The following is a 27,707-nucleotide window of genomic DNA, read 5'->3' on the forward strand; positions in this document are numbered from 1 at the left end:
TAGGAGGGTATGAACACTTTAAATTGTGAAGGTTAAAAAATCAGCCATATCCTCCTCCCCCACCCCCCTTGACAAAATCATTTGACTCATTTAGCTAACTTTTGAATTAAGAACGTTACATTGAACATACAAAACTGTACCTACCTACATAAAAGTTATAGTTATAGTTATAGTTATTAACCCATCAATAATATTATATTTTTTATTGTGTACACTAATCGATTGGTAAATACAATATAACTTTAAGTTATAAATAGGACGTGGATTTAAATGCATTAAAAACAAGAAAAATTCCTTGAAATATTTGACTTCAACCCATATAAATGTTCTAATTTCATTTTTCAATTCGTTGATAATATATGAAACGAATACTTTGCTTGGAAAGCAATGTCATAGAAAATTCAGAAAATGCAGTTTATATTTAAATCCGTGGCCTAATTATAAATAATAATTTTTGATGCATTGATGCTGAAGAGTGAGGGGGGTGGACAATCAGCCGTACCGAAATCTAACATCTTAAGCACTTAATATAAACAATTTTTCACACACGCGTCATGGTATGAAAATAAAAAATATTTATAATTCATATTTATACCGATTTTCTACCGATATATGCTGATCTTCTATATTAATAATAATTATAAATATATAGCAATAACAAATCATTTTTGAGTAGTGGCCCACCGGGAAAGTTCCCAGTATCCCGCCGGCTCAGTCCCTTTTTACAGATATTATAAGTTAAAATTTGGACGAAATTACATATTAAAACCAAGAATAACGATTTTAGTTATTTTGTTGTAATTTAAAAATAGTAGGTATTCACGGATTTATGAAACTTTTAGAGTATATTATTATAATTTATATACACGATGACACTTTCAAATGTAATTTTTTGGGCAAAAATGACTTTAACCTACTATATTGTAGGTGCTAATGCCTTATAGTAAAATAAATTACTTTAATCTCAATATAATTTATTAGTTAACAATGTCTTTGCTCAGAATAGTTTTTCGTTTGTTCGTTTTGTATTTTAATAATTTATACATAGATATATTATTATTACTAATAATTATAGTAGGTGTGTTTGTTTTATTTCATTAATTAATTTAATACTATACCAATAAATTATATATTAATTAATAATTTTTGAAACATTGTGTTCGAAAAAATAAAAATAAATGTGATTTTAATTAGAGTCTTGTAATGTACCTACCTATATGTAAAAAATAAATAAATATAATAATTACTGTTGAATTTTTAGGGACATAATAGGTAACACATTCGTGTATATAGTATTACACTATTTATATACCAATACAAGTATATTAGTAGGTATGTTATTCATAAGTGCGCACTACACGTCAGGTTGGGCAGTTGACCGTTCCGTGAATATTACTTTTATGTGTACATGGTTATACGGCCCTAATAGAATATAGATATCACGTGAACAATAGAAGTTAAGTATGTGACACTAAATTAATAGCTACCTATAACTTATAACGTTGTATTTGGAAAAAAAAATACCAGTTATTAATTAAAATTGTATCTTATGACTACTATCAGTTATAAGTTATAACATATATTTCTATAAATTAAACCAAAACATATATATATATATTTATATATATTGAGTACCCTATAAAGGTATGCACCTATTAATTATAATTATTCTACGAACAGGGACTGGAAAAACGACGACGACGTTTATATCTCACGTATTTTATACATTTCTAGTTCGGAACTAAAATATGCGCCTACAACACTTGGATAGCACATTTTTCGTGACATTAAATATTTATTTTAAGTCTTAAAAGTAAATTTAAGCCCCAAAAGAATATAAAAACACACTTGCTTGAATTATCGACTCTTTCGGTGGAATCCGTGACGTGTGTGAACAGCGACGCCGATGAGGAAACGCTCCAGATTACAGAACTTAGAATATTGTAATTTATGAAAAAAAAAATTATACGAAACGCAGTAAGTTTTTTGCTCATATTTTCTTTGCTTATTGAAATTTTAGAATTTTTAATCGACTGTGTCTTCTGTAACGACTGAGATTTGCCATAGATAAATAAATAAATGATATAGATATTATACTAGGTACGTCAATATGATGAATCCACGGATATAATATAATGCAACTTTTTATATCAAAGAGTTCCGTGTTAAGGACCAATTTGTTTATTGAAATTTGATATGACAATAAAACCAAAATAGTTTACAATTTTGAATTTGAATTATAATAATATGATATAGGTATTATTTAAATTATTATTTTCGTTTATCAATTTAATTATTGATTAAGGTAGAGAATAGATATCAGAAGCACAAGAATATTTTTTTAAGAGCATATTGTATTTTATGAATTATTAAATAAAAATGTGATTACTGGATTTTAGAGTTAACATAAAGCCATCAACGTATACAGTAAATGCATGTATTTGATGATACCAACTAGATTTCTGAAACTCTAAGTCTATAATTTTAGATTCTGAGCGGATCGATTACCGTATTAATTTTATAATGATGTGTTCTTTATTTTATTAATATTTTCAATTATTTTTTCTTGTGGTCTGTGTAAATGTATTTTTGGTGTTTTAAGGCTGCTGAAAGATCAATTTATGAGAATCTTTGCATTAAATTGTTAGGATTATTTGATATGAATAATTATTTTATAGAAGGTACTTATTTATAGGTAAGTCGATCAGAAACTATATTTACACCGAATATGTTAATAGTATAAAAAGCTATTAAAATATCTATTATTTGTATTTATTTGTTAATAATAATTAAAACTTAAATATTAGCAGTAATCTTGTTCCTTTCACAAAATGTTTTTTAATTATTTTTAATTTAATTTACATTTATACGTTTGGCATTTATCCCGAAGTGATCTCTGAATTTAATAGTTACATTCTCGGTTACATTAATTGGATTATAAATTAGAATAAACTACAGTTTCCAGCTTCTACTACAACATTATTTTATATTTTATTTTATGATTTAATTTTTTAAATGCATTCTGCACCTTGTGTTGGTGATTTTACACGTAATATAAAAAAATTGATACTAGTGATGAGTAGGTAGGTACCTGATTGTTTAATCAAATTATTTACACGATTTCAATAAAAAAATATCTATGAAGTAAAACATCCGCATTTCTACTAACTATAAATTCATAATTGTATGAGCTATACATGTTACATATATAAATATATTTTTAGAAAAAATTATTTAAAAAAACAAGAATAATTCCTATTTTATTTCACGCGGCCACACGGGTTGATCTAGCAACTCACTGCTACGACAACTGTGCAATTTTTTTTAAACACAATTCGTTTTGAAAACGTCCAGAAAAGAGTTGTTTTAAGACTAATAACATTACATTGTTTTAAATACTTCGCGCAAACCTAAGGTGATACCCGGCGTATAGTATAACATGCAAAAAGTTGCGTATTAAACTTGGCGTGGTGAAACGAAGACGGTCTCGCGTATTTTATACATTGCTTTTTTGGAAGATTAAACTTATAAATGCTTCTACGTAACCCAGTTAACAGATTGTCCGTGGCAATAAATATTTAATTTAAGCCTAAAATGTAAATGTAAAATAGTAATAATATGAAAACAAACTTACGCGTAAGCATCGACTCTTCCGGTGAAACCAAGCTAGAGTGCCGCCGTCGCCGAAGAAACTATCTTTATCCATCTTCATCTCGCTCTGAACTGAAACTTGAAAGTATCAAAATATTTTATGAAAATAACCTGAATACCTGATCATAACGAAATGAGTGAGTTTGTGTTGTAACTTACATTATAATGTATACGGCTCATAACTGTCGGTCTATATCGATGGCTTATTACTTATTTGTTCACTGAAATTATTAAAATTGTTTATCGTCGCCGACGAATGTCGACAATTGACGGTTGCCATAGATATTATAAAATATATTATTTACTATGATAAATCCATAGAACTTTATATTATACTATCTATACAGTCTATTGATAAATATTAAATCGTATGTACTTTTACAGAAAGTACTTATGTGATCAGCAATGTACCTATTCTGGTTATCTATTTCAGTTATAGTTCGCATGCCAAATTTAACTATGCGTAACTGGTCCGCAAGTTTATAGACATTTTATTATTCGAATGCATTATCCCACCAGTTCCTCTAGACACAGTGTTTGAGAAGTTATATTTTTTTGGTACCTAATTAAATTACAATATGAATTATTATAAGTTACCTATGTAGGTACTTGTCCAAAACTCGACTACCGGGATTTAAATAAAAAAATGTGATTTATAGGTAATCTATTGGCTATTGATCTATTATAAAATAGAAATTTAACCTACCAATAATATCACGTTTTAACAAAATCGATTTTAGTTTTTGGTGTAACTTTAAGTCAAATAATCGTAGATAGCTCCCACATAGCATGCAAATATTAAATAAACAAAATCAAAGTAGGCAAGTCAATGTTTAACCCTGAATTAGTATTGCCAACCAATTGGATATCAACTGAATTAATGTTAATTTAACACACTATAAATATGAAATGACATGGAACTGAATATGAAATAAGTATATATACTTTTAAAAAACCTTTAATCGTCAAGGTCCGTTAAGTACTCTTTAAACATTCCTTAATATTGTTTAATATTAAATAGATATTCTTTTAACACCAATCAACCGTTCATATAACTTTTTTCACCTCTGATAAATGTTTGTCAAATATTGAGCAGATCGTCGGTTTTTAACTAAAATATTCTAAAAAATAATTATATAGGTATATTTACAGCAATTTTTATACAATTTTTATACAATTAATTAATAGAATATTTAATAATTAAAATGTAAACTTAATAATTGCATAAAATTTATCTTTATTATTTAAAAAATATTCAAAATATTTAATGTATTACATATTCAACATATATTGTTAGGCCCTATAACAATATAATAATAGTAAAAACATAATGTAAATATACATTAATTTAGAATATAATATAATAGTATATATTATATAGTTGAAATATGATATAACTAAAAGGCAAACCTAGCCTAGCTATATTATATTGTACATAATAATTACAAAATTAAATGATATTCATATTCAATGAAACATTTCTTTTTTCTTTTTATGTTGAATGGTGCTTGAATGAGATAATACTTAATGTATTTTTCAATTTCATCGGTCGATGATTCATTATTCAATCGTTTAATTGGTTTAACAGCATCTGGACAATAAAACAAATAACAATAATAATTATAAAAACAAAATTAATAATTGCATTTTAATGGTAGAAGGCATATTATTATAATATATTAAACACATATTCATATTCCATCCATTAAACTCATATAGACCGGCATATATTACATTTATATGTATAATTATTATTTTAGATAATATAATATATCAAATATATAGGATTAAATTGCTTGAATCAAAGAAAAAGTATTAAATCATAATTATAGCATTATTAAAATAGTTGTTTTGGAATTAAACATTTTGTATGTGAATATTAGTAATTATTAACTTCCATAAATAACTTATTGACTAAAATATATAATGAAAGTTATTAATTTAAAAAGGTAGCTGTTATATAAGACTTTAAGAGTATAACAAATTGTTAGTTATATTATATACTACCAGTTATTCATAATATTTTAATATAATAGATAAAGAGAAGTAATAGAAGAATTTATGACTGCATATTAGTACGTAAAAATAAATAATATATTTACAACATATATAACTTACTGAATATAACTTTTGAAATTGATAGATTTGCAAAATATTTTTTTTTTTATTTGCTCTGCCATTAAAAGAATATAAGGCTAAGATGTTGTCAGTGAACAAATATCCCATGATTCTTTTGACCATGACTTTGATACTTTTTCCGCCAAGTCCAGCTAACTGTTTAGTCTAAAATGTAATAAAAACAAAATAATAAAGTTTAATGTCATAAAATATTAAACCTTCCATATAGTACTATAAGTATGTATATTATTATAATATAGTGATTATATCTATAGTAAAAATATATTTACATGTTACCTAAGTTAAGGACCTACTAAAATAATGTAGAATAGGAATAATAGGATGGTTTAATAACCATTTAATAATTTGAATTTGATAAAAAATATATAGATTTAATGTAATATGTATTTAATGTTACTAAGTCAAATCATTTTATTCTTTAGTAAAAACTTTTAATTTTAACCTTTCAAATCATTCAATAAATAAAAGCTATACATATTTCTGTAACACAGAAGTCAACTAACGCAAGTCCATTTTTTCAAATATTGAGTCAGTTCAATTGTTGGAATATCCTTTTTGTGATCTGTTTAATTGTATTTTAACATAAGTCCAATTAACAATAAATTTATAGATAGTAAGAAGTATACTAACTTAAGTCCTAAACTATGATAGAAGTATAGAAACGTATGTCTAGAGTGATACATAAGAAAAGTAAAGCGAAATAATATTTTTAAAATATACAATTGTAAGTGCATTGCAATACAAACATTTTTGTATTGTCTCTCCAGTAAAAATGTCATTTTTGTGACTTGCGTTACATGACTTCTGTGGTACAGATTTATTTAACGAGTATTTAATTACATAACAATGATTTATCATAATTAAAACTAGGCATGAATGCATAATGAAAATATGTTTAACAATATAGGTATATAGTTGTTATACGTTTTGTAAACATTAAAATACATTTGTAATCGATTTAGTCTAAATAATTGAACTTGAAACATTGTTTCAAAAACCATTAATTTAAGACAAAAATTGTCTATATTTTATGAAGTCTAATTCTAAATGAAATTACTTACCAATGATGCATGGTATTTCTTATCTGTTCTTCTATATTGTCGAATGTATCTTCTTCATCAATTGGTAATAAGCAGTCCAAATCAGAATATTCTAATGTAAGATAATTAGATTCTTCAACATTATAATTGTGTGAAATCTGCCTTTCGACAACCAATGTCAATTTTTCATTGATGTTTCTAATGCTGTGTTTCAATACTAAAAGATTGTATAAAATGAGTTCCTTAAATTGATCTTCTGAAATTATATATTATACATCATAATTAAAACATTTAAAAATAAAACATTAGAAGGTTACTATTTTTACATACCTGAAGAATTTTTTAATTTATTTGGTTTTGGAGGCGTTTTTTATTTATTTTCTAATACTGCAACATAATATAAGAAAATACAATAAGTAAGTAACATAATCCTAGTAAATTGTAATCATTGAACAGTTATAATTTATTATATTATATTTTTAAACTAACAAGTAGTCAACGGTTGGCTTAAGTTATCTGGTCTAAATAATTGCTTGGATACCGCAGATCTCGCCGCAGATGCTTGTGCTATATTAGAAATACAAATTAATATGTAATGCTTTTCTTGTTATATAGGTTATATAAAAACCAAAATCGATTTTCTCGAAAACAGATTTTGCGTAAAAATTCCCGTTTTTCCTTAATTTTTCTTTTGTTTTTCACGTCGCTTGTGAAAACTACTGGGAAATTTTTACTTTTGACCCCCCAAAGTACCAACTAGATTCACTTTCCTATCAGAAAAGTTACTATTGAAGAAAATCCATGCACTTTTACTGTCCTAAAAAGTAATGACGGACACAAAAATAAAAAAATAAAAATAAAAAATAAAAAAAATTAAAAAAAAACACACATCATTGTAGAATCAATACATTCATCGCTTCGCTCAGAATCTAAAATTGAAGGAGGGTGTTGGCACCCACAGACAAAAGCATTTTAGAAAACAAAAAAAAATTGAAATTAAAAACTTCAAACTAAAATGTCCAGAATCTTAAACAGAAAAAACTATTTAAAATATTTAGTTCATTAAAGAATGATTATTCATGGGGCAACAGATTGTCAATGTTTACAAAATTTGGCTAGAATTAAAATCATAAAAAAAAAAATTGATGGGAGGTGTTGGCGCCCGCAGACAAATTGATTTTAGAAAACAAAAAAGAAATTTGGAAAAAAATTTAGAAAAAACTATTCAAAATATTTAGTTGATTAAAGAATGATTATTCATGGGGCACCAAGTTATCAATTTTCAAGTCAATACAAAATGTTCAACTAGAGTTACAGTACTAAAAAAAAAAAATTGAAGGGAGGTGTTGGCGCCCGCAAGCAAATGCATTTTAGAATACAAAAAAAAATTGAAATTAAAAACTTCAAACTAAAATGTCCAGAATCTTAAACAGTAAAAACTATTCAAAATATTTAGTTCATTAAAGAATGATTATTCATGGGGCACCAGATTGTCAATGTTTAAAAAATTTGGCTGGACTTAAAATCATAAAAAAAAAAAATTGATGGGAGGTGTTGGCGCCCGCAGGCAAATTGATTTTAGAAAACAAAAAAGAAATTTGGAAAAAATTTTACAGTAGAAACACACATTACGAAGTTCAAACTAAATTGCCCAGAAACTTAAACAGTAAAAACTATTCAAAATATTTAGTTCATTAAAGAATGATTATTCATGGGGCACCAGATTGTCAATGTTTACAAAATTTGGCTAGAATTAAAATCATAAAAAAAAAAAATTGATGGGAGGTGTTGGCACCCGCAGGCAAATGCATTTTAGAATACAAAAAAAAAAATTGGAAAAGAAATTTACAGTAGATACACACATAACGAAGTTCAAACTAAAATGTCCCAAAACTTAAACAGAAAAAACTATTTAAAATATTTTGTTCATTAAAGAATGATTATTCATGGGGCACCAAGTTATCAATTTTCAAGTCAATACAAAATGTTCAACTAGAGTTACAGTACTAAAAAAAAAAAATTGAAGGGAGGTGTTGGCACCCGCAGGCAAATGCATTTTAGAATACGAAAAAAAAATTTGGAAAAGAAATTTACTGTAGATACACACATAACGAAGTTCAAACTAAAATGTCCCAAAACTTAAACAGAAAAAACTATTTAAAATATTTAGTTCATTAAAGAAGGATAGTATGGTACCAGGTTATCTATGTTTAAAATATTCGGCTAAAGTTAGTGGATAGTGTTAATGCCCGCCGGCAAATGCATTTTAGAATACAAAAAAAAATTTATATAAATTATATTGTGGGAATACACATTACAAGCATAAAACTAAAATCTCCAAAATCTTAAACAGAAAAGATTATTCAAAATATTTAGTTTATTAAAGAATGATTATTCATGGGGCACCAAGTTATCAATTTTCAAGTCAATACAAAATATTCAACTAGAGTTACAGTACTAAAAAAAAAAAAATTGAAGGGAGGTGTGGGCGCCCGCAGGCAAATTGATTTTAGAAAACAAAAAAGAAATTTGGAAAAAATTTTACAGTAGAAACACACATTTTTTTTATGATTTTAACTCTAGCCAAATATTTTAAACATTGACAATCTGGTGCCCCATGAATAATCATTCTTTAATGAACTAAATATTTTGAATAGTTTTTACTGTTTAAGTTTCTGGGCAATTTAGTTTGAACTTCGTAATGTGTGTTTCTACTGTAAAATTTTTTCCAAATTTCTTTTTTGTTTTCTAAAATCAATTTGCCTGCGGGCGCCAACACCTCCCATCAATTTTTTTTTTTTATGATTTTAAGTCCAGCCAAATTTTTTAAACATTGACAATCTGGTGCCCCATGAATAATCATTCTTTAATGAACTAAATATTTTGAATAGTTTTTACTGTTTAAGTTTCTGGGCAATTTAGTTTGAACTTCGTAATGTGTGTTTCTACTGTAAATTTTTTTCCAAATTTCTTTTTTGTTTTCTATAATCAATTTGCAGGCGGGCGCCCACACCTCCCTTCAATTATTTTTTTTTAGTACTGTAACTCTAGTTGAATATTTTGTATTGACTTGAAAATTGATAACTTGGTGCCCCATGAATAATCATTCTTTAGTAAACTAAATATTTTGAATAATCTTTTCTGTTTAAGATTTTGGAGATTTTAGTTTTATGCTTGTAATGTGTATTCCCACAATATAATTTATATAAATTTTTTTTTGTATGATTTTAAAGAATGATTAAAGAATGATTATTCATGGGGCACCAGATTGTCAATGTTTAAAAAATTTGGCTAGATTTAAAATCATAAAAAAAAAAATTGAAGGGAGGTGTGGGTGCCCGCAGGCAAATTGATTTTAGGAAACAAAAAAGAAATTTGGAAAAAAATTTAGAAAAAACTATTCAAAATATTTAGTTCATTAAAGAATGATTATTCATGGGGCACCAATTTATCAATTTTCAAGTCAATACAAAATATTCAACTAGAGTTACAGTACTAAAAGAAAAAATTGAAGGGAGGTGTTGGCGCCCGCAGGCAAATAGATTTTAGAAAACAAAAAAAAAATTTGGAAAAAACGTTACTGTAGGAATATACATTACAAAGTACAAACTAAAATGCCCAGAATCTTAAAAAGAAAAAAAATTAGTTCATTAAAGATGGATTATTCGTATGGCATCAGGTTATTAATATTTAAAAAATTCGGCTTATGTTAAAATCATAAAAAAAAATTGAAAGAAGGTGTTGGTGCCCGCAGGCAAAAGCATTTCAGAAAACAAAAAAAAATTTAAAAAAAAATATTATTGTAGGAATACACATTACAAAGTCCAACCTAAAACATTTAGAATCTTAAACAGAAAAAACTATTCAAAATATTGAGTTCATTATAGAAGGATTTTTCATAGAGCACCAAGTTATCAAGTTTAAAAAGTAAATACGAAAAATTCAACTAGAGTTACATTATAAAAAAAAAATTTTGAAAGAGGGTGTTGGCGCCTGCAGGCAAATGCATTTTAGAAAACCAAAAAAAAATGTGGAAACTAAGTACAAAGTACAAACTAAAATGCCCAGAATCTTAAAAAGAAAAAAAATTAGATCACTAAAGATGGATTATTCGTATGGCACCAGGTTATCAATATTTAAAAAACTCGGCAAATGTTAAAATCATAAAAAAAATTTGAAGGTTGGTGTTGGCGCATACAGGCAAATGCAATTTCAGTAACCAAAAAAAAAAATTGTAGAAGAAATTAAATCGTAGGAATTCACATTACAAAGTACAAACTAAAATACCCAGAATCTTAAACAGAAAAAACTAATAGAAATATTTAGTTCAATCTAGATGGTTTATTCATAGGGCACCAAGTTATCATTGTTCAAGTCTATACAAAAAATTCAACTAGTCACATAACAAAAGAAAAAATTGAATGAGGGTGTTGGCGCCCGCAGGCAAAAGCATTTAAGAAAACAAAAAAAAATTTAAATTAAAAACTTCAAACTAAAATGTCCAGAATCTTAAACAGAAAATAACTATTCAAAATATTTAGTTCATTAATGATGGATTATTCAAAGTGCACCAGGTTATCAATGTTTAAAAAGTATATACAAAAATTTCAATTAGTCACATGACTAAAAAAAAATTGAAGGAGGGTGTGGGCGCCTGCAGGCAAATGCATTTTAGAAAACAAAAAAAAAATTGAAATTAATTATATTGTGTGAATACACATTACAAACTTCAAACTAAAATGTCCGGTATCTTAAACAGAAAAAACTATTCAAAATATTTAGTTCATTAAACAAGGATTTTTCATGGGGCACCAGATTGTCAATGTTTACAAAATTTGGGGAACGTGAGAGAACCTAGCCAGCCTTTTTTCAAATTATATAGTATGTACACAGGTACTCAGTGTACTCCCAGGTATAGCCGGTTATTGTCGAAAAATATTTATACAAAAACATCTACTAGAGTTCAATGAATCGAAAAAAAAAAATGGTTTGAGAAACCTGGGTGAAATAACACTAACCAAAAGAATACAATGGAAGCTAAATACTGCAATACATGTCAACTACAATCCAAAAACTAGGTATTGCTTACATTATAATAATACGAACAATTATTATGATCAGAGGTGTATCACCGTAATATATGTATAAGAAAATGTATAAAAATGAATGTAATTTATAAAGGATGCAAAGAAATTAAATGAGAAAAAGGTCCTGTACGGACTCTACTATGTGATTGTTATTTATGAAGGACATAAAATAATGTTTAATTTAAAATAATATTGTGTTTGGCTGGGTACAGTCAAACACAATATTAAATTACGAACTATAAAATCTAAATGCAAATAAAAACATAGTCAAATATCTATCTACATTTTATAATTTGTTGTGGTAAAAAAATCATTAATTAATGTTGGCTGTATTTAAGTTTTTAATAACTATACTGGTACAACTCTAGCTGACAGTCTTTAAGACCGAGTTAAAAACTATGATAATTAGTTAACGTCGAATTTCCTGTCCTATCCTCACCTTTCCTCACCTAACCAAATTAATAATATTTAAATATTTTCTTTCAATGTTATGTTTACAATATCGAATACCTTGATAGTTAGTAGGAAAAGATCATCGCAAAGCTCACGACCAGTGATGATAGTCGTCTATCATCACCGTAGCTTCAACTAACCATAGGTTTACCTAGTATGACCTTCGTATGACTTATTAGGAAACATAGAATAAAAAGATCCCGAGTTGCAGGTTGCTGAACTTAAGTGTTTGATTATCAAGTTGATTCTTTGATTGTTGACACCTTAATCCATGCTGAGGGGAAGGCAAATTGAGGCTCCTTTATATTGATAGTCGATACTCGATATAGGTATACTTTATTTGGCCTCAATTGTTCCCCTCGAAGACCGCTGATATGACCATTATGATAGGACATCCATATCTTTATTATCTATGGTGGAGCCATATCCTGCTCACTCGTGTAAACAATTTGAAACACATAAAAGAGATCAACGAGTATCTATTAATGATTTATCAGCATTCAGCATCTATCCTCTCACAACACACACTTGGAGACAACACATGCACATGAAAGGTTTTTTTTAAAACAACATTTTTAATGATTTTTTTTAGCTTCATGTTTTTTTTAAAAAATTCCAGGATAATGTCGAGCATGGGAGAGCAACTTTATAACTTATTCAATTAATTTTATTTTGGACTTATTGAAACATGCTATGGAGGATGGCCCTTTTGGTCGTCCAGTCTCCACAAATATTTCAATTCATTATATGAAATCCCAGCCCTGTCCCCCATACTCTGATATTAAAAGCCCAGCCCACCTTCATATTCTCTATGCAAAAAGTAAATTTAAGACAAATTTGTAAATCTATGCACGGTCTCTCTATTGTATTAATATTTGTGATTTCATTAATTTTCAGTATTTTGTATAATTAGATTGGGAGAACTTAAGTCAATATCATTTACACAAGACTGCCACTAACACAATCATACTTTGATAAAAGTATATGATATAAGTACCTTCTATATTTGAATTAATCGTTTTTTTATGAGTATAGTACATTTCGTAATATTTTTTTATAATATTTACTGTTAGTGAAATATTAAGTTTGTATTTCTAATATAATATATGTTATGATATTTATGGACGACACTTGCACCATGGCCCCTCGATATAGTAATGTGGCGACCCGGCACGTCTCTTTTAGATAAATGATTAAATACTTAATCAAGTCTTCCAATTTACTAAACATTTATGTTTTGTAGATAATTTGAAGAAAAATTTAAAATTGAAGAGAGACTGTGTGAATTAACAAAATTTGTGGTATGAAATGTTTATTTGAACACCTGTTATAATGTATTATATTGAACTTAAGTTAATTTTTTATATTGTACTATAGTAAACATTTGAACATTTATTACAATATACGTATATTATACATAGATTTCAAGTATGATTTTTTTTAGTTTTTTTTTGATAGTTACCTACCTACTACAATACAAGACACTTTATTTTTATATTTTGAAGCAATATATGTTTTGGATTATTTAGATCTGTATAAATTAAATTTCAGGCCCGTAGTTTAGTATATTTAAAGTTTGTATGCTCAGAGTCGTGGAACCAAATTTGTTCAGACTCTACTAGAATGTTGTAGTTAAATTAAACTTAATACATTTTCCTAATATTTTAACAGAAATTATAGAGCTAAAAATATAGAAATAACTATATTATGTTAGGGTCCATAGTTCATAGTTTTGTTTAATTTCTAATAATAATGCTTTTTAACATACTTTTTCATAAATTAATATTTATTACAGTTGGCTTTTATGATTTGTTTGAACTATTAGTACGTATTTTTTTTGGGAGATCCCTATTATTACAACATTGTTACCAATATGCGTCTCACTGTACCCCGGTTCCCACTACAGATAAATCATAACTTATTACCAGGGCTGTGAATTAAATGCATTTACATGCTTTTTTGCTACACCGGATTCGGCCAAAATCTTATTTTACATAATATTTTTTTTTGGGTTAGTTCATATTAATTGCATGATTTCATGATTTCTCCGGTTCATCCGTTTAGAAAAATAAATAGGTCTCTACCTACCAAGTGTGTAAATAAAGAATTTTTTTTTGTAAACCAATTTGAATTATTATTTATTAATTTAAAAAAATTTTAATAAAAACGTTTTCATTCAGTATTTTTTTGAATTTTAAGTGCATACATGCAGACAAATATTTAAGACTTTTTCATTGCATTAAATTCACAGCCCTGCTAATCAACTTTACTTCCAATCATGATAGTTAAGAGGACGTTATACCCGCATGTGTTGTCTCCGTCTTACAAGTGCGTAACATAGCAAATTTTACGCTCAGCCAAACATGTTTAGCTCGTTAATTTAAAAATTAGAGTGAATTGACCTCTTATAAAATCTAAAGGTAAGATTTTTATTTAGGCTACCTCATGGGTTTTTAGTATATTTTAATTTTAAAGCGAGTTATGAGTACTTATTTTAAAATGTATAAAAAATTAACAATTTTAAAATACTCATAACTCGCGTTAAAATTAAAATATAATAAAAAGCCCATGAGGTTGCCTAGATAATAATCTTACCTTTAGATGTCAAATTATCAACAATCAACTGCTTCTTCAACTTGATAACACTTAAGAGGATGTCAGATTTTTAGCGCACCATTTATTTCTCTCTCTGACCCACGCACAATCATTTTAGTGTTTTCTTAATCGTACATTTGGTATGCTACGCGTGGATCAAAGATGGAAAACAAATAGTGCGCTGACATCACAACCAGCAACAGATCTTTTTATTCTATCCTATAAGTCAAGGCCGTAAACCTATATCAACTGATAACGGTAGTTTCAGCCAAAGAGTCAAGTGGCCTTTGCAATTCCAAATCTTTTCCTACGTATTCGGCATTGTTAACATAACTATTCTACCTTTACACTTTTTCTTCCCCCGTCTCTCACAGCTATATACAGGTTCAGCCACTCTCATTCCACACCTCCATATGATCGGTATTCTGTCTATCCATCTCTTCTTCAGTCTTACCTACCCTAACCTTACAATTCTTTTTCATCTTTCCGTTTCATACACCAAGCATTCTGAAATCCTGTTGACCCATTTCCTTATATGCCCCATATCACACACTTCCTAATTCATATTCACTCAGTCTCTAGTTACCTACAAGTCATCGTACTTGATTATCGGTGAAAATATTTAAATATAATTGAGCTAATTCCCTACTCGAAAGAATTAGTTAATAAAATATCATACCTGACCAATTTTCTAATTTTGAACACGACTTTATTGATAGCCGGAATAGTGTTATACCAGTATAATTACAATACAAATAATTGAAAAGTTTCGGGCAATACATCCCCTGATCAATTAACAATAATAAAAAGAAACCTACTGAAAAATAAGAAAATACATACCCCGTGACGAAATCAAAATCTCCTACGAAACTTAGTCTTCGAAACACTGAAACGCTCACACATTTCAGTCTGCTTATGATATATTATTCCCAATTGGAAAATGTTCACTGACGAATACCATTTCTGAAATAACACGCATCTTGCAGTAAAATGTTCTACAATATTCTAATAACCTATGCGTTACAGTCTACAGAAATTATATAAACCTACCAATAAATACCTAATATTAATTTTTATTATACAGAGTTTGTATTTTTAAATGTTGTATTCAAGGATTTATTAGTTTTATTTGTATACCTAACAAAAATTATATTTATTCACAAGTCAGTTATCAACTAGAACTCGACTACGTTTAAGACAGCGTTTGGATCGTTCGAACTGGCGCGGCTTATAATTTATTATTATTATACATCCTTTGGTAGGTAGTTAGTAGTAAACGTATGTGGTTCTACGTTACCGAGTTAACAGATTTTTCGTGACAACAAATATTTAATTCAAGTCTAAAAAGTAAATTTAAGCCCCAAAATAATATGAAAACAAACTTACGCATAAACATCGACTCTTCCAGTGAAACCTAGCTGTACTGCAGCACACCCTGTCGTCGAAGAAACAGCTATCTTCATCCGTCTACATCTCGCTCCATCTCCATCTCTCTCTACATATCGCTCATTGACACTTATCTAGTATAGAATACTAGTATCTTTATGATCTGTAATATATTCTGGTTTTCTATTTCAGAGGGGGTTGTGCGATGACAAATATTGAAATAAGCTAAAAATACATATTTTTTTGGTTTTGAATATGAAAGCTGTGAGATGATCGATATGAATTTCGTGAGAAATCTAGAGGTACTAGAAAACTGAGACGAGTGTGTCGAATGAAATAAATTAAAAAATTGACTAACACAACAATCGGTTAAAAATTAATTAAAAAATAATGAGATAAACCTTATTAGATCATTTAAATTTTCCAGAACAAGCCCCCAGTTGTTGGTCGCATGCCAATTTTAACCATATACTAGACCACAAGTTTATAGACATTCTATAATGTATTCTTCTGCCGGTGACACTGTTGGGGAAAATATATTTTTTTAGTAATTAAACTACGATACGAATTATAAATTACGTAGGTACTTGTCCAATACTCGACTACCAGAATTTAAATTAAAGAATGTGATATACCTAGGTAACCTATCGATCGATTCTAAAACAGAAACTTAACCTAGGCACAAATAATATCACAATATCAAATAGTGAAATGTGAAAATTTGAAGAAAATTTCCCTTAGGTATATCCCGTAAACCCCCCTCACCCCCCCCCCCCACACAAAAAAAATAAACGTACGTTTGAGATGTTCTCTAGGTATGATCTGCTATGTACTTACAAATCATATTAAATAACATTAATCATTATGTATTTTCTTATTTTATTAGGTAGGTATAAAAACCTACCTTCCTACTTATAAAAGCATTGCCTAATCATTGATTTCAAATTTTAAAAATTATTCTACTATAACAATAAATTAACAGTTGTAGGCAAAGTATTATAATTTAAGGTATTTTTCATAATTTTTGCACACCTATAAAAACTGGATTTTAAAAATTACTCTACGTCTAGCGGTTATATAAAGTTGTCTGACAATAAATATTTACATTAGGTCTACCGCTTCAACAGAGTAGAAGGACAAGACTTACGTAATTATTTATTCTTCCGACGAAACGCGTTCCCTTCGAGTGTATAATATTGTCTAGTGTCATAGCTGTGCATCTCCGCCAAGGAAAATGCAGCGCGCGTCTTCATATCTCCGATCCAAAAGTTCAGTCTGGAAGTATTGAGATTAATGACATTTATAAAAACAGGCACCTAGTTTAATAACCAGAATGGAACGAAATATGTGAGTAAGTATTGGAATCGCTGTTCGTCTCAGACGATTGTCATTTACCATAGATTATTTATAATTATAACCTCACCGTCCTAATCATAGAATATATAAATAATATTATATATGGTCCTAACCGATGGATGATGGATATTTTTACATTATCTTCAAAAAAACATTTATTTGTTTTTACTAGATGCAAATGCGGTAAATTGAATTCAAATTTATAATATAGATAACGGTTTTTTTACTTGGTAACCATTCATTTATTACTTGGTTTATTAACAAATTCTAATTGATATAAAATAGTAATTGAATAAAAATAGTTTTATTGATCCCAATATTTAAAAATAATGTTTCGAATAAAATAATAAAAAAAATTTAAGAAATACCTATTAATTAATATGTATTACCTAAATAACAAAATAACTAAATAAATTCGTAGCTTAGTAAAATGTCCAGAAAAATTAAAAGTCCAATTTAAACGAACATAAAATAGAATTTATATAGGTGTATAAGTAGTGTATTCGTTATATTTTGAGTTTCATAATAGCACATCAGTCAATCAGATGCTATAATTAAATTGATTAATATAATTATAAAATAAAAAATTTCGACAGTAATTCCATATTGGCAATGTTATTATTTGGGCAAAAATGACTTTAACCTACTATTGTAGGTGCTAATGTCTAATAGTAAAATAAATTACTTTAATCTCAATATTATTTATTAGTTAACGATGTCTTTGCTCAGAATCGTTTTTCGTTTGTTCATTTTGTATTTTAATAATTTATACATAGATATATTATTATTACTAATAATTATAGTAGGTGTGTTTGTTTTATTTCATTAATTAATTTAATACTATACCAATAAATTATATATAAATTAATATTATTTTGAAACATTGTGTTCGAAAAATAAAAATAAATGTGATTTTAATTAGAGTCTTGTAATGTACCTACCTGTATGTAAAAAATAAATAAATATAATAATAACTGTTGAACTTTTAAGGACATAATAGGTAACACATTCGTGTATATAGTATTACACTATTTATATACCTATACGAGTATATGAGTAGGTATATTATTCATAAGTGCGCACTACACGTCAGGTTAAGCAGTTGACCATTCCGTGAATATTACTTTTATGTGTACATGGTTATACGGCCCTAATCCCTATGCTATAGAATATAGATATTACGTGAACAATAGAAGTTAAGTATGTGACACTAAATTAATAGCTACCTATAACTTATAACGTTGTATTTGGAAAAAAAAATACCAGTTATTAATTAAAATTGTATCTTATGACTACTATCAGTTATAAGTTATAACATATATTTCTATAAATTAAACCAAAACATATATATATATATAATATATATATTGAGTACCCTATAAAGGTATGCACCTATTAATTATAATTATTCTACGAACAGGGACTGGAAAAATGACGACGACGTTTATATCTCACGTATTTTATACATTTCTAGTTCGGAACTAAAATATAGCCTACAACACTTGGATAGCACATTTTTCGTGACATTAAATATTTATTTTAAGTCTTAAAAGTAAATTTAAGCCCCAAAAGAATATAAAAACAAACTTGCTTGAATTATCGACTCTTTCGGCGGAATCCGTGACGTGTGTGAACTGCGACGCCGATGAGGAAACGCTCCAGAAACAGAACTTAGAATATCTTCTTTGCTTATTGAAATTTTAGAATTTTTAGTCGAATGTGTCTTCTGCAACGACTTTGAGATTTGCCATAAATAAATAAATAAATGATAGATATTATACTAGGTACATCAATATGATGAATCCACGGATATAATATAATGCAACTTTTTATATCAAAGAGTTCCGTGTTAAGGAACAATACTTTGTTCATTGAAATTTGATATGACAATAAAACCAAAATAGTTTACAATTTTGAATTTGAATTATAATAATATGATATAGGTATTATTTAAATTATTATTTTCGTTTATCAATTTAATTATTGATTAAGGTAGAGAATAGATATCAGAAGCACAAGAATATTTTTTTAAGAGCATATTGTATTTTATGAATTATTAAATAAAAATGTGATTACTGGATTTTAGAGTTAACATAAAGCCATCAACGTATACAGTAAATTCATCAAATACTATAATACCAACTAGATTTCTAAAACTCCAAGTCTATAATTCTAGATTCTGAGCGGATCGATGACTGTATTAATTTTACAATGATCTGTTCTTTATTTTTAATATTTTTAATTATTTTTTCTTGTGGTCTGTGTAAACGATAAGTATTCGTAATAAAGATTCAATTTTCATATATAATATTATTTTATAGGCACTCAGTATATGTAATCATATGTTTATTTTTAGTTTAGTTTAGTTGTAGGTATTTTTTTCTATTAACTATAAATTCATAATTGTATGAGCTATACATGTTACATATATTTTTCGAAAAAAATATTTAAAAAAACAAGAATAATTCCTATTTTACGCCTAATTTAAGTCTAAAAAGTAAATGTCAAATAGTAGGTAATAATATGAAAACAAACTTACTCGTAAACATCTACTCTTCCGGTGAAACATAGCTAGAGTGCCGCCATCGCCGAAGAAACAGCTATCTTCATCCATCTCCATCAAATAATCTCACTCCGATGAACTGAAACTTGAAAGTATCGAAATACTTTATGAAAATAACCTGATCATAATGAAATTTGCGAGTTTGTATTAAAACTTACATTATAATATGTACGGTTTAACGAACTGTCCGTTTATATTAGTGGCTTATTATTTTTTGGGTGTTTGCACCTGCAGGCAAATGCAATTTCAGGAAACAAAAAAAAAAATGTGGAAAAAATGTTACCGTAGGAATACGCATTACAAAGTACAAACTAAAATGCCCAGAATCTTAAACAGAAAAAACTAATAGAAATATTTAGTTCACTCAAGAAGGTTTATTCATAGGGCACCAAGTTATCATTTTTCAAGTCTATACAAACAATTCAACTAGTCACATAACAAAAAAAAAAAAATTGAAAGAGGGTGTTGGCGCCTGCAGGCAAATGCAATTTCAGGAACCAAAAAAAAAAATGTAGAAGAAATTAAATAGTAGGAACACACATTACAAAGTACAAACTAAAATACTCAGAATCTTAAACAGAAAAAACTAATAGAAATATATAGGTAGTTTATTCAAGAAGGTTTATTCATAGGGCACCAAGTCAACATTGTTCGAGTCTATACAAAATATGCAACTAGTCACATAACTAAAAAAAAAAATTGAAGGAGGGTGTTGGCGCCTGCAGGCAAAAGCATGTTAGAAAACAAAAACAAATTGAAATTAAAAACTTGAAACTAAAATGCCCAGAATCTTAAAGAGAAAAAACTATTCAAAATATTTAGTTCATTAATGTTGGATTATTCAGAGGGCTCCAGGTTATCAATGTTTATAAAGTATGTACGAAAAATTCAACTAGAGTTACATAACAAAAATAAAAATTGAAAGAGGGTGTTGGCGCCCGCAGGCAAATGCATTTTATAAAACCAAAAAAAATGTGGAAAAAATGTTACCGTAGGAATACGCATTACAAAGTACAAACTAAAATGCCCAGAATCCTAAACAGAAAAAACTAATACCCATATTTAGTTCACTCAAGAAGGTTTATTCATAGGGCACCAAGTTATCATTTCTCAAGTCTATACAAAAAATTCAACTAGTCAAAATAAAATTAGTTCATTAAAGATGGATTATTCGTATGGCACCAGGTTATCAATAATTGAAAAATTGGCTTATGTTAAAATCATAAAAAAAAAATTGAATAGAGGCGTTGGCGCCTGCAGGCAAATACAATTTCAGGAACCAAAATAAAATTTAAAAAAAAATACTATTGTAGGAATACACATTACAAAGTCCAACCTAAAAAGTCGGCCCATTTACCGTGCGCACCCCCCCCTTCCCCCCCTCCCCCGTTAACCTCTATGGCACTATTGTATGAGAATCTGTGGGAAAAAAATGTTGAGTCGGAAAAACAGTGAAAACTTGCCCTATAGTCTAATAAAAACTGAAATGACACCTTTGAACATGGCCAAGATGAAGAACGATATTGACGTAATCCTTAGTTAATTAACACGCTTATTAACGAATTTATCGTCGAATGGCATATTATCGACTGCTTGGAAAACCGAGAGGGTATATTGAGTTTAAAGATTCTCCATAAGACTAAATACATTTTTTTATAAATTTTTTATTTTATAATGGACTTCATAGAAATAACTATTCACGTACATTTATATGTACCCAGCATCGTTGTATGGTTATTGTTTAATCCACGGTCATGGTTTATTATAGATTAGGTTTAAACCATAATACCACAGATATTCAAACATGTCCTATGGTTTAAACAAGCCCGGGTATGTCATGGGATAGAATAATTTGTTACTAACATCAATATAATAATCGTTTAGGTTTTAATCAGATGTCGTTACTTAGTTAATACATGAAATTTTTTCACCGACTATCAACTATCAATCCAGGGGATGTTCCTACTTCCTACTTCCTTACTCCTAAGAAGTAAGCATTTCACATTAGTACGTTATTCAAATAAATTCTATTGGTTTTAATTTATTTTTCGTTTCTTTAAACTTCCAATTTCATCAATTTTACTCGTAACACGTTCGATCCAGACACGACGCCATGTACGCCGTAAAAACACCCAGCAAATATATGACAGCGAAAACCAGAAGAGGTGCGTTAATTTTATTATTTAAAATACTCGGAAGGTTACCTATTTATAACGTAAACATTAATTAGGTATCCGAAAATAATTTATTTTTACATTTTTCTCCCAGGCATCCGCCACAGTTTTGATCGGCTGGATTCTTTTCGCGAGAACTTAAAAAAAGTCAATGGTACAGAAGAAGAACTACCATCGTATGTACCTATTACTTAATTTATTATTTAAACAATAATGCCAGATAAATGTGTTTATTGTACATGTGATTGTTGGTTATGTCTTTAAGTCCTGAACCAAAGCCAGTATTTCATTCTAATGGCCATCGTAAGGCTTTAAACAAGTGTCCTCCATCACCCCAAGATGTTTTAAGTCCCCAACATGAAAAACTCATACACTATATCAATGACTGTAAGTATAACTGTCTATGTTTTCAAGTTATGTTTGTGACTTAATGTGTAAAATATAATTTTTTATCAAAAATGTAAACTTAAATCCTTATTTTTTATAGATACTTTTGTTAGAAACTTACTTTATTTTTTTGATATTTATAAGTACAAATATTAAACGTAAAATTAATATGACTGGGTACTTCAAACTAATCATATTTAAAAAGTAAATATTCTCAGATAGACCTATATTATAATGTTATCATGTTTCAGACTTTAGTATCAGTTCTAGTTTATATTAGGTACTTCATACTGCCTACCCATAAACTTAAAAGAAAAATACAATTTAAATAATTTATTCTATTACTGTTTAATATAAATTTGAGTACAGTAGTATCTATAATTGTTATGTGTATGATAAATACAAATATACAATAATTTATTATATTTAGACTTTACATAAATACCAAGATAAATACTGAATAAGCTTTGTACTTTTCTACTTAGTAGCTTACTTGCCTTTGTAGCTTGTATTAATTACAACTTTATTACCGTAGATTTATTGAATATAGAAAAACATTACTCAATCCATCCTTAATTATTTTTTTCATTTAAAATTATAAAATTACTCTGTCATAATGTAGGTTCCCATCTACAAATTAATATAACTCAATTTATTTTTCTTTGATTTAAATCGGAGGCTCTAAAATATGTATTAGTCATAATACTGTTCAGTCTTGTATAACTTATGATAAAATAGAACTATTCAAAATGTATATACATTTTTATTAATAATAATTTTGCTACATTCAACAGTATTTACTATTTAGTATCTATGTATTACATAAAATAGTATAAGATCTGTATTTATTTATTAATTTTTCAGTTACCACAAAACACCCTTCTGCCTACAACTATTTGAGACCCACTGATTTTAAAATAAATTGCTATCATTTCATAACTATACATAGTTATTTAATTTGTAATTTGGCATAAGTTATGCCGTCAAGACTTGAATTCTTAGGGCCGTTTTTACAATGTCCGGTTAAAGTGATTCGACACTTAACCGGCCAAATCCTGCCGGTAATAAAATCTGTTATCAGTCGGTTAGCATTAACCAACACTTTACCGGACATTGTAAGAACGTCCCTTATAAATAATAAAAATAAAATATTTAAAAATCAAAGTATCTATGTCAATTTATTATTTAAAACAAATATTTAAACCAAATTTATTTATAGATCTCTTGTTTAATTTTTATTAAGGGTGGACACTGGACATTCCATATAATACAATTTTATTGTGTACCTGTTGAATGTTTTAAACAATATGCATTTTTTAAATTTTAAATAAAAAATAAATTCAATGTTATCTTTAGTAATTAATAATTAAGATTTTAACTTCAATAAGGTTGTACACAATACTAAATAAACACAAAAATAATATTAAATTAAATTGTTCCATACATATATATGTTAGTATTGTTATTTTTAGTTTATAAATACATATTTTATCAGAAATACTTATTTATTATTAAATATAATAAGTATATTGTATTTAAATAAATAAATAAATAAATAATTTGTAACCAAAAGAGATAATTATTATAATTAAGTTGAATTAATAGTTACTCAATATTACTTATCTATACTCAATGCTATTATAGTATTATGTATGAAAACATTTTTTGTTCATTGACGATAACAAACCATATAGCTATACAGGGATTATGATTGTTGTATCTATTTTAGACCTTTATTCATTAATTATACATCTCTGATGTAACATATTAATAAAGTTCCATTCCATTTTAATTTGCAAGCTATTCTATACTCAACTATTAGTTAATTAATTTAGAGTTTAAACATCTGTGTGCTTTCAAGCCCAGTACATTAGCCCCATATATTATTTTTAATAAATTAATAATTTTTTTTATTTAGTGAAATGATTTAACTTTAATTCCATAACAATAATCACTAACAACATTTATCACATTTTTAAGTTTTACATTTACATATCTTGTTGAACTAATTAGTAGTTGAAATCTAGGTCAATTGCCATCATTGGTTTTTAGGTATAGCAGACAATTTCCACCAGTATGCTGTATATTATAACAAGCACATAGCTTTAGGTCAAATATATTTTTTTAAATCCAATGTATCAACTTATAAAGAATCTTGTATACAAATTTTCAAGCTATAATTATAAAAATTAAACATTTTTAAATTTTTATAATAAAAATATATTTAAACAATTTAATACATTTTCTTTAGATTCTAATTTACATTTATTTATCTGAAAAAGCGTGGTTAGCTTTTGGAGTGTAAAAATGTTTATATGACATTTATAAAGTTAAATTTTAATGAGTATATTTGTTTAAAAATAATTTTAAAATACATTGTTTTTATCTATAGTGTCAGAGACACTATCTATTTTTATTGGTTCCCAATGGACCAGTGAAAAAATATCTGTTAGCTGTTAAAAACTCATCAATATGAATATAGCTAGTTCGCAACATTCCGTTGATTCATCAACTGGGTTTTACCCAAGATGTTGCGTTAGAAACAGATACTAAATAAAATGTATAGCGTGGTTCTAAATACTCAAAACTTTAATATTCAAAATATGAAACGTTAGATCAATATATTTTATTAATATAATCAAATAATTTAATTCTTTTACTTAATATTATTTGTATTGTCCTTTATTTACTACTTTAACCTCAGAATTATATTTTTCAGCTTGGCACTCGGTTATAGAAGATGAAGAATCATCTATAAGTATGTTCATTTTACTGATTGTTTGTAATTAAGAGGATGTCAGCGCACTATTTGTTTTCTCTCTTTTACCCACGCGCAACATAGACAAAACGCATTTGCACAGAATCGTTTTTTCTATGTTTTCAAGTAATCTTAGAGTAAAATCACCCATTACAAAAAAGGTAGAGAATAATATTTTTGAGGGAATGTCATATTGATTTTATATTTTATTGTTATTTGACTTTGTATTTGAGTTTCAAAATAAACAAAAAAATGTTGTAAATTTAAACGATGTTAAATTGTTTACAATATTTAGAGAAATCGATATGACATTCCCTCAAAAATATTATTCTCTATCTTTTTCTGTAATGGGTGATTTTACTCTAAGATTACTTAAAAACATAGAAAAAACGATTCTGCGCAAATGCGTTTTGTCTATGTTGCGCGTGGGCCAGAGAGAGAAAACCAATAGTGCGCTGACATCCTCTTAAATTACATTTGTAGGTAATAATATTATTTTATGATTTTATTAGGTTCACAAAAAATTATTTACTTCAAACCTGAAAACACTGCAGAAGTTCTAAATGGTATAAATACTTACTTAAAATAAAAATTGTAATTTTTATCAGATTTGAATTTTTTTTTTAGGTTTTCAAGCATTTGATTTAGACACATATTGGATCAAACGTTTATACAATAATATCACTAAGTCAGTGCCATAAGTTGTTGGTATAGTGAATTATTTTTTAGAAATTATTTTACCAGACTCGCCCATAGCTCACAATGTATCAAAGACACATGAACACTTGCGCGAATGATTAGTCATTATTGTGTCAAAAACCGTAGAAATGAATCTATGTCTTTAAACACTGAATGGGACAGGAGGGAAAATATGGCAACTAGTAGTTAAGTAGTATTACCTAGTAGTAGAATTCAATGTTATAAAGATACCAATTTTTAAATATTATTGTAAAAGTATTGATTTTAGTGAATTGTTGTTTCCTCATAATGAACTTTTGTTTGTTTATAGTTATTATTATTTTTTATTATTATTATTATTATTATTATTACCACATTATACAAATTTATGTTGTGAGTTATCTGAACAAGACTGAAATTTGTATAAAACAAAATTACTTTATGAGCGATTATTTTATTTTTAATCCTTATTATTTTGAATATTATGAGACCTAAAGCCAATACTTATTGTTTGTTGAAGTTTGAAGTTACTTTTTTATTGTTTGTAAAAATATTATATAATAATTAATTCCCATTGATTTTAAATATTGGCCTTTTGTCTCATTTATGTAAAATTTCTGTTTAAAAACAACTTTTTCCTCATTTATCCATTATTTGTTTTTTGAATATTAAAAAAATTGAAAGGGAACATACAAAATAAAAAATTTATTGTAATTATGAATTTTTGCCTGATCAACATTTACTTGCTTTGGTAATAAGTAATAACAAACAACTAGTTCCTAGGAATTTATTTTTGTATATCAATTCAATTATTTTTTTAATACATAGCAAAGACTGACAAGCTTTTAAAATACACCTACTTAAAATCTCGTATTATAGACCAAAACTTCATTTGAATTGGTATACTAATATTAACTTTTTTGTTATAAATTGTTATTAGATACTGTTACTTGTATGCCTACAATAAGTGTTAGATGATCAAATTATTTTGTTTAATTGTTGGTAATGACTATTGTATTTAGTAAATAGGCGTCCAAGGTTGCTACATACATCTTATAAATAAATGCATCAATTGTTTTTATGTACAACTGAAAAATGTTATAAATTGGTTTGCTTTATTTGAATGAATAAATAGTAATTTAATGTTATTTTTAGTTCTATATTATTTATTAGTACCTATATCATATTATAACTGATACAGCTCTTAAAAAAATTAATAGCTGGTAATTAGTGTTCAAATAATATTGTAAGTTTTCTCAAGATTTTGTAAAGCATAAACCATAATATATAATATAAATTTAAATGCCGCAATTTTGACTCTGAGTAGTTTATTTAAATATTTTGCTATATAATTTAATAGATAGGTATTATAGAATTGTAATTTATATTTTTAAAATACTGGGAATTTTCAATTTATACCTCAAAAGTACCAACTTGGTT

The 27,707-nt window shown here is 27.3% G+C and overlaps 1 protein-coding gene and 1 long non-coding RNA gene across 2 annotated transcripts; one reads left to right on the plus strand and one right to left on the minus strand.

The window, feature by feature from the left end:
- Window positions 1-4,937: 4,937 nt before the first annotated feature.
- LOC132942130 (uncharacterized) lies at window positions 4,938-7,202 on the minus strand. The gene is made up of 4 exons (XR_009664230.1): window positions 7,161-7,202; window positions 6,852-7,086; window positions 5,770-5,934; window positions 4,938-5,242 (listed from the first exon to the last, which is right to left on the minus strand). It is a non-coding gene; the product is annotated as an uncharacterized LOC132942130 (long non-coding RNA).
- Window positions 7,203-22,171: 14,969 nt separating this feature from the next.
- On the plus strand, window positions 22,172-27,415 carry LOC132941673 (uncharacterized). The gene is made up of 7 exons (XM_061009816.1): window positions 22,172-22,260; window positions 22,374-22,435; window positions 22,539-22,620; window positions 22,710-22,831; window positions 25,551-25,589; window positions 26,102-26,155; window positions 26,217-27,415. Exons 1-7 carry the CDS (start codon window positions 22,187-22,189, stop codon window positions 26,288-26,290), a joined length of 507 nt encoding a protein of 168 aa, XP_060865799.1. The 5' UTR covers window positions 22,172-22,186; the 3' UTR covers window positions 26,291-27,415.
- Window positions 27,416-27,707: the final 292 nt, after the last annotated feature.

The sequence above is a fragment of the Metopolophium dirhodum genome, chromosome 3 (assembly GCF_019925205.1).
Source record: "Metopolophium dirhodum isolate CAU chromosome 3, ASM1992520v1, whole genome shotgun sequence".
NCBI lineage: Eukaryota > Metazoa > Arthropoda > Insecta > Hemiptera > Aphididae > Metopolophium > Metopolophium dirhodum.

Excerpts from the sequence above, each read along its gene's own strand:
- LOC132941673 (XM_061009816.1), top strand. The coding sequence starts at position 22,187 with ATGAAATTTTTTCACCGACTATCAACTATCAATCCAGGGGATGTTCCT. Across the intron at positions 22,261-22,373 it reads TACTTCCTTACTCCTAAGAA|ACACGACGCCATGTACGCCG; the intron begins GTAAGCATTTCA and ends CGTTCGATCCAG. Across the intron at positions 22,832-25,550 it reads CATACACTATATCAATGACT|CTTGGCACTCGGTTATAGAA; the intron begins GTAAGTATAACT and ends TATATTTTTCAG.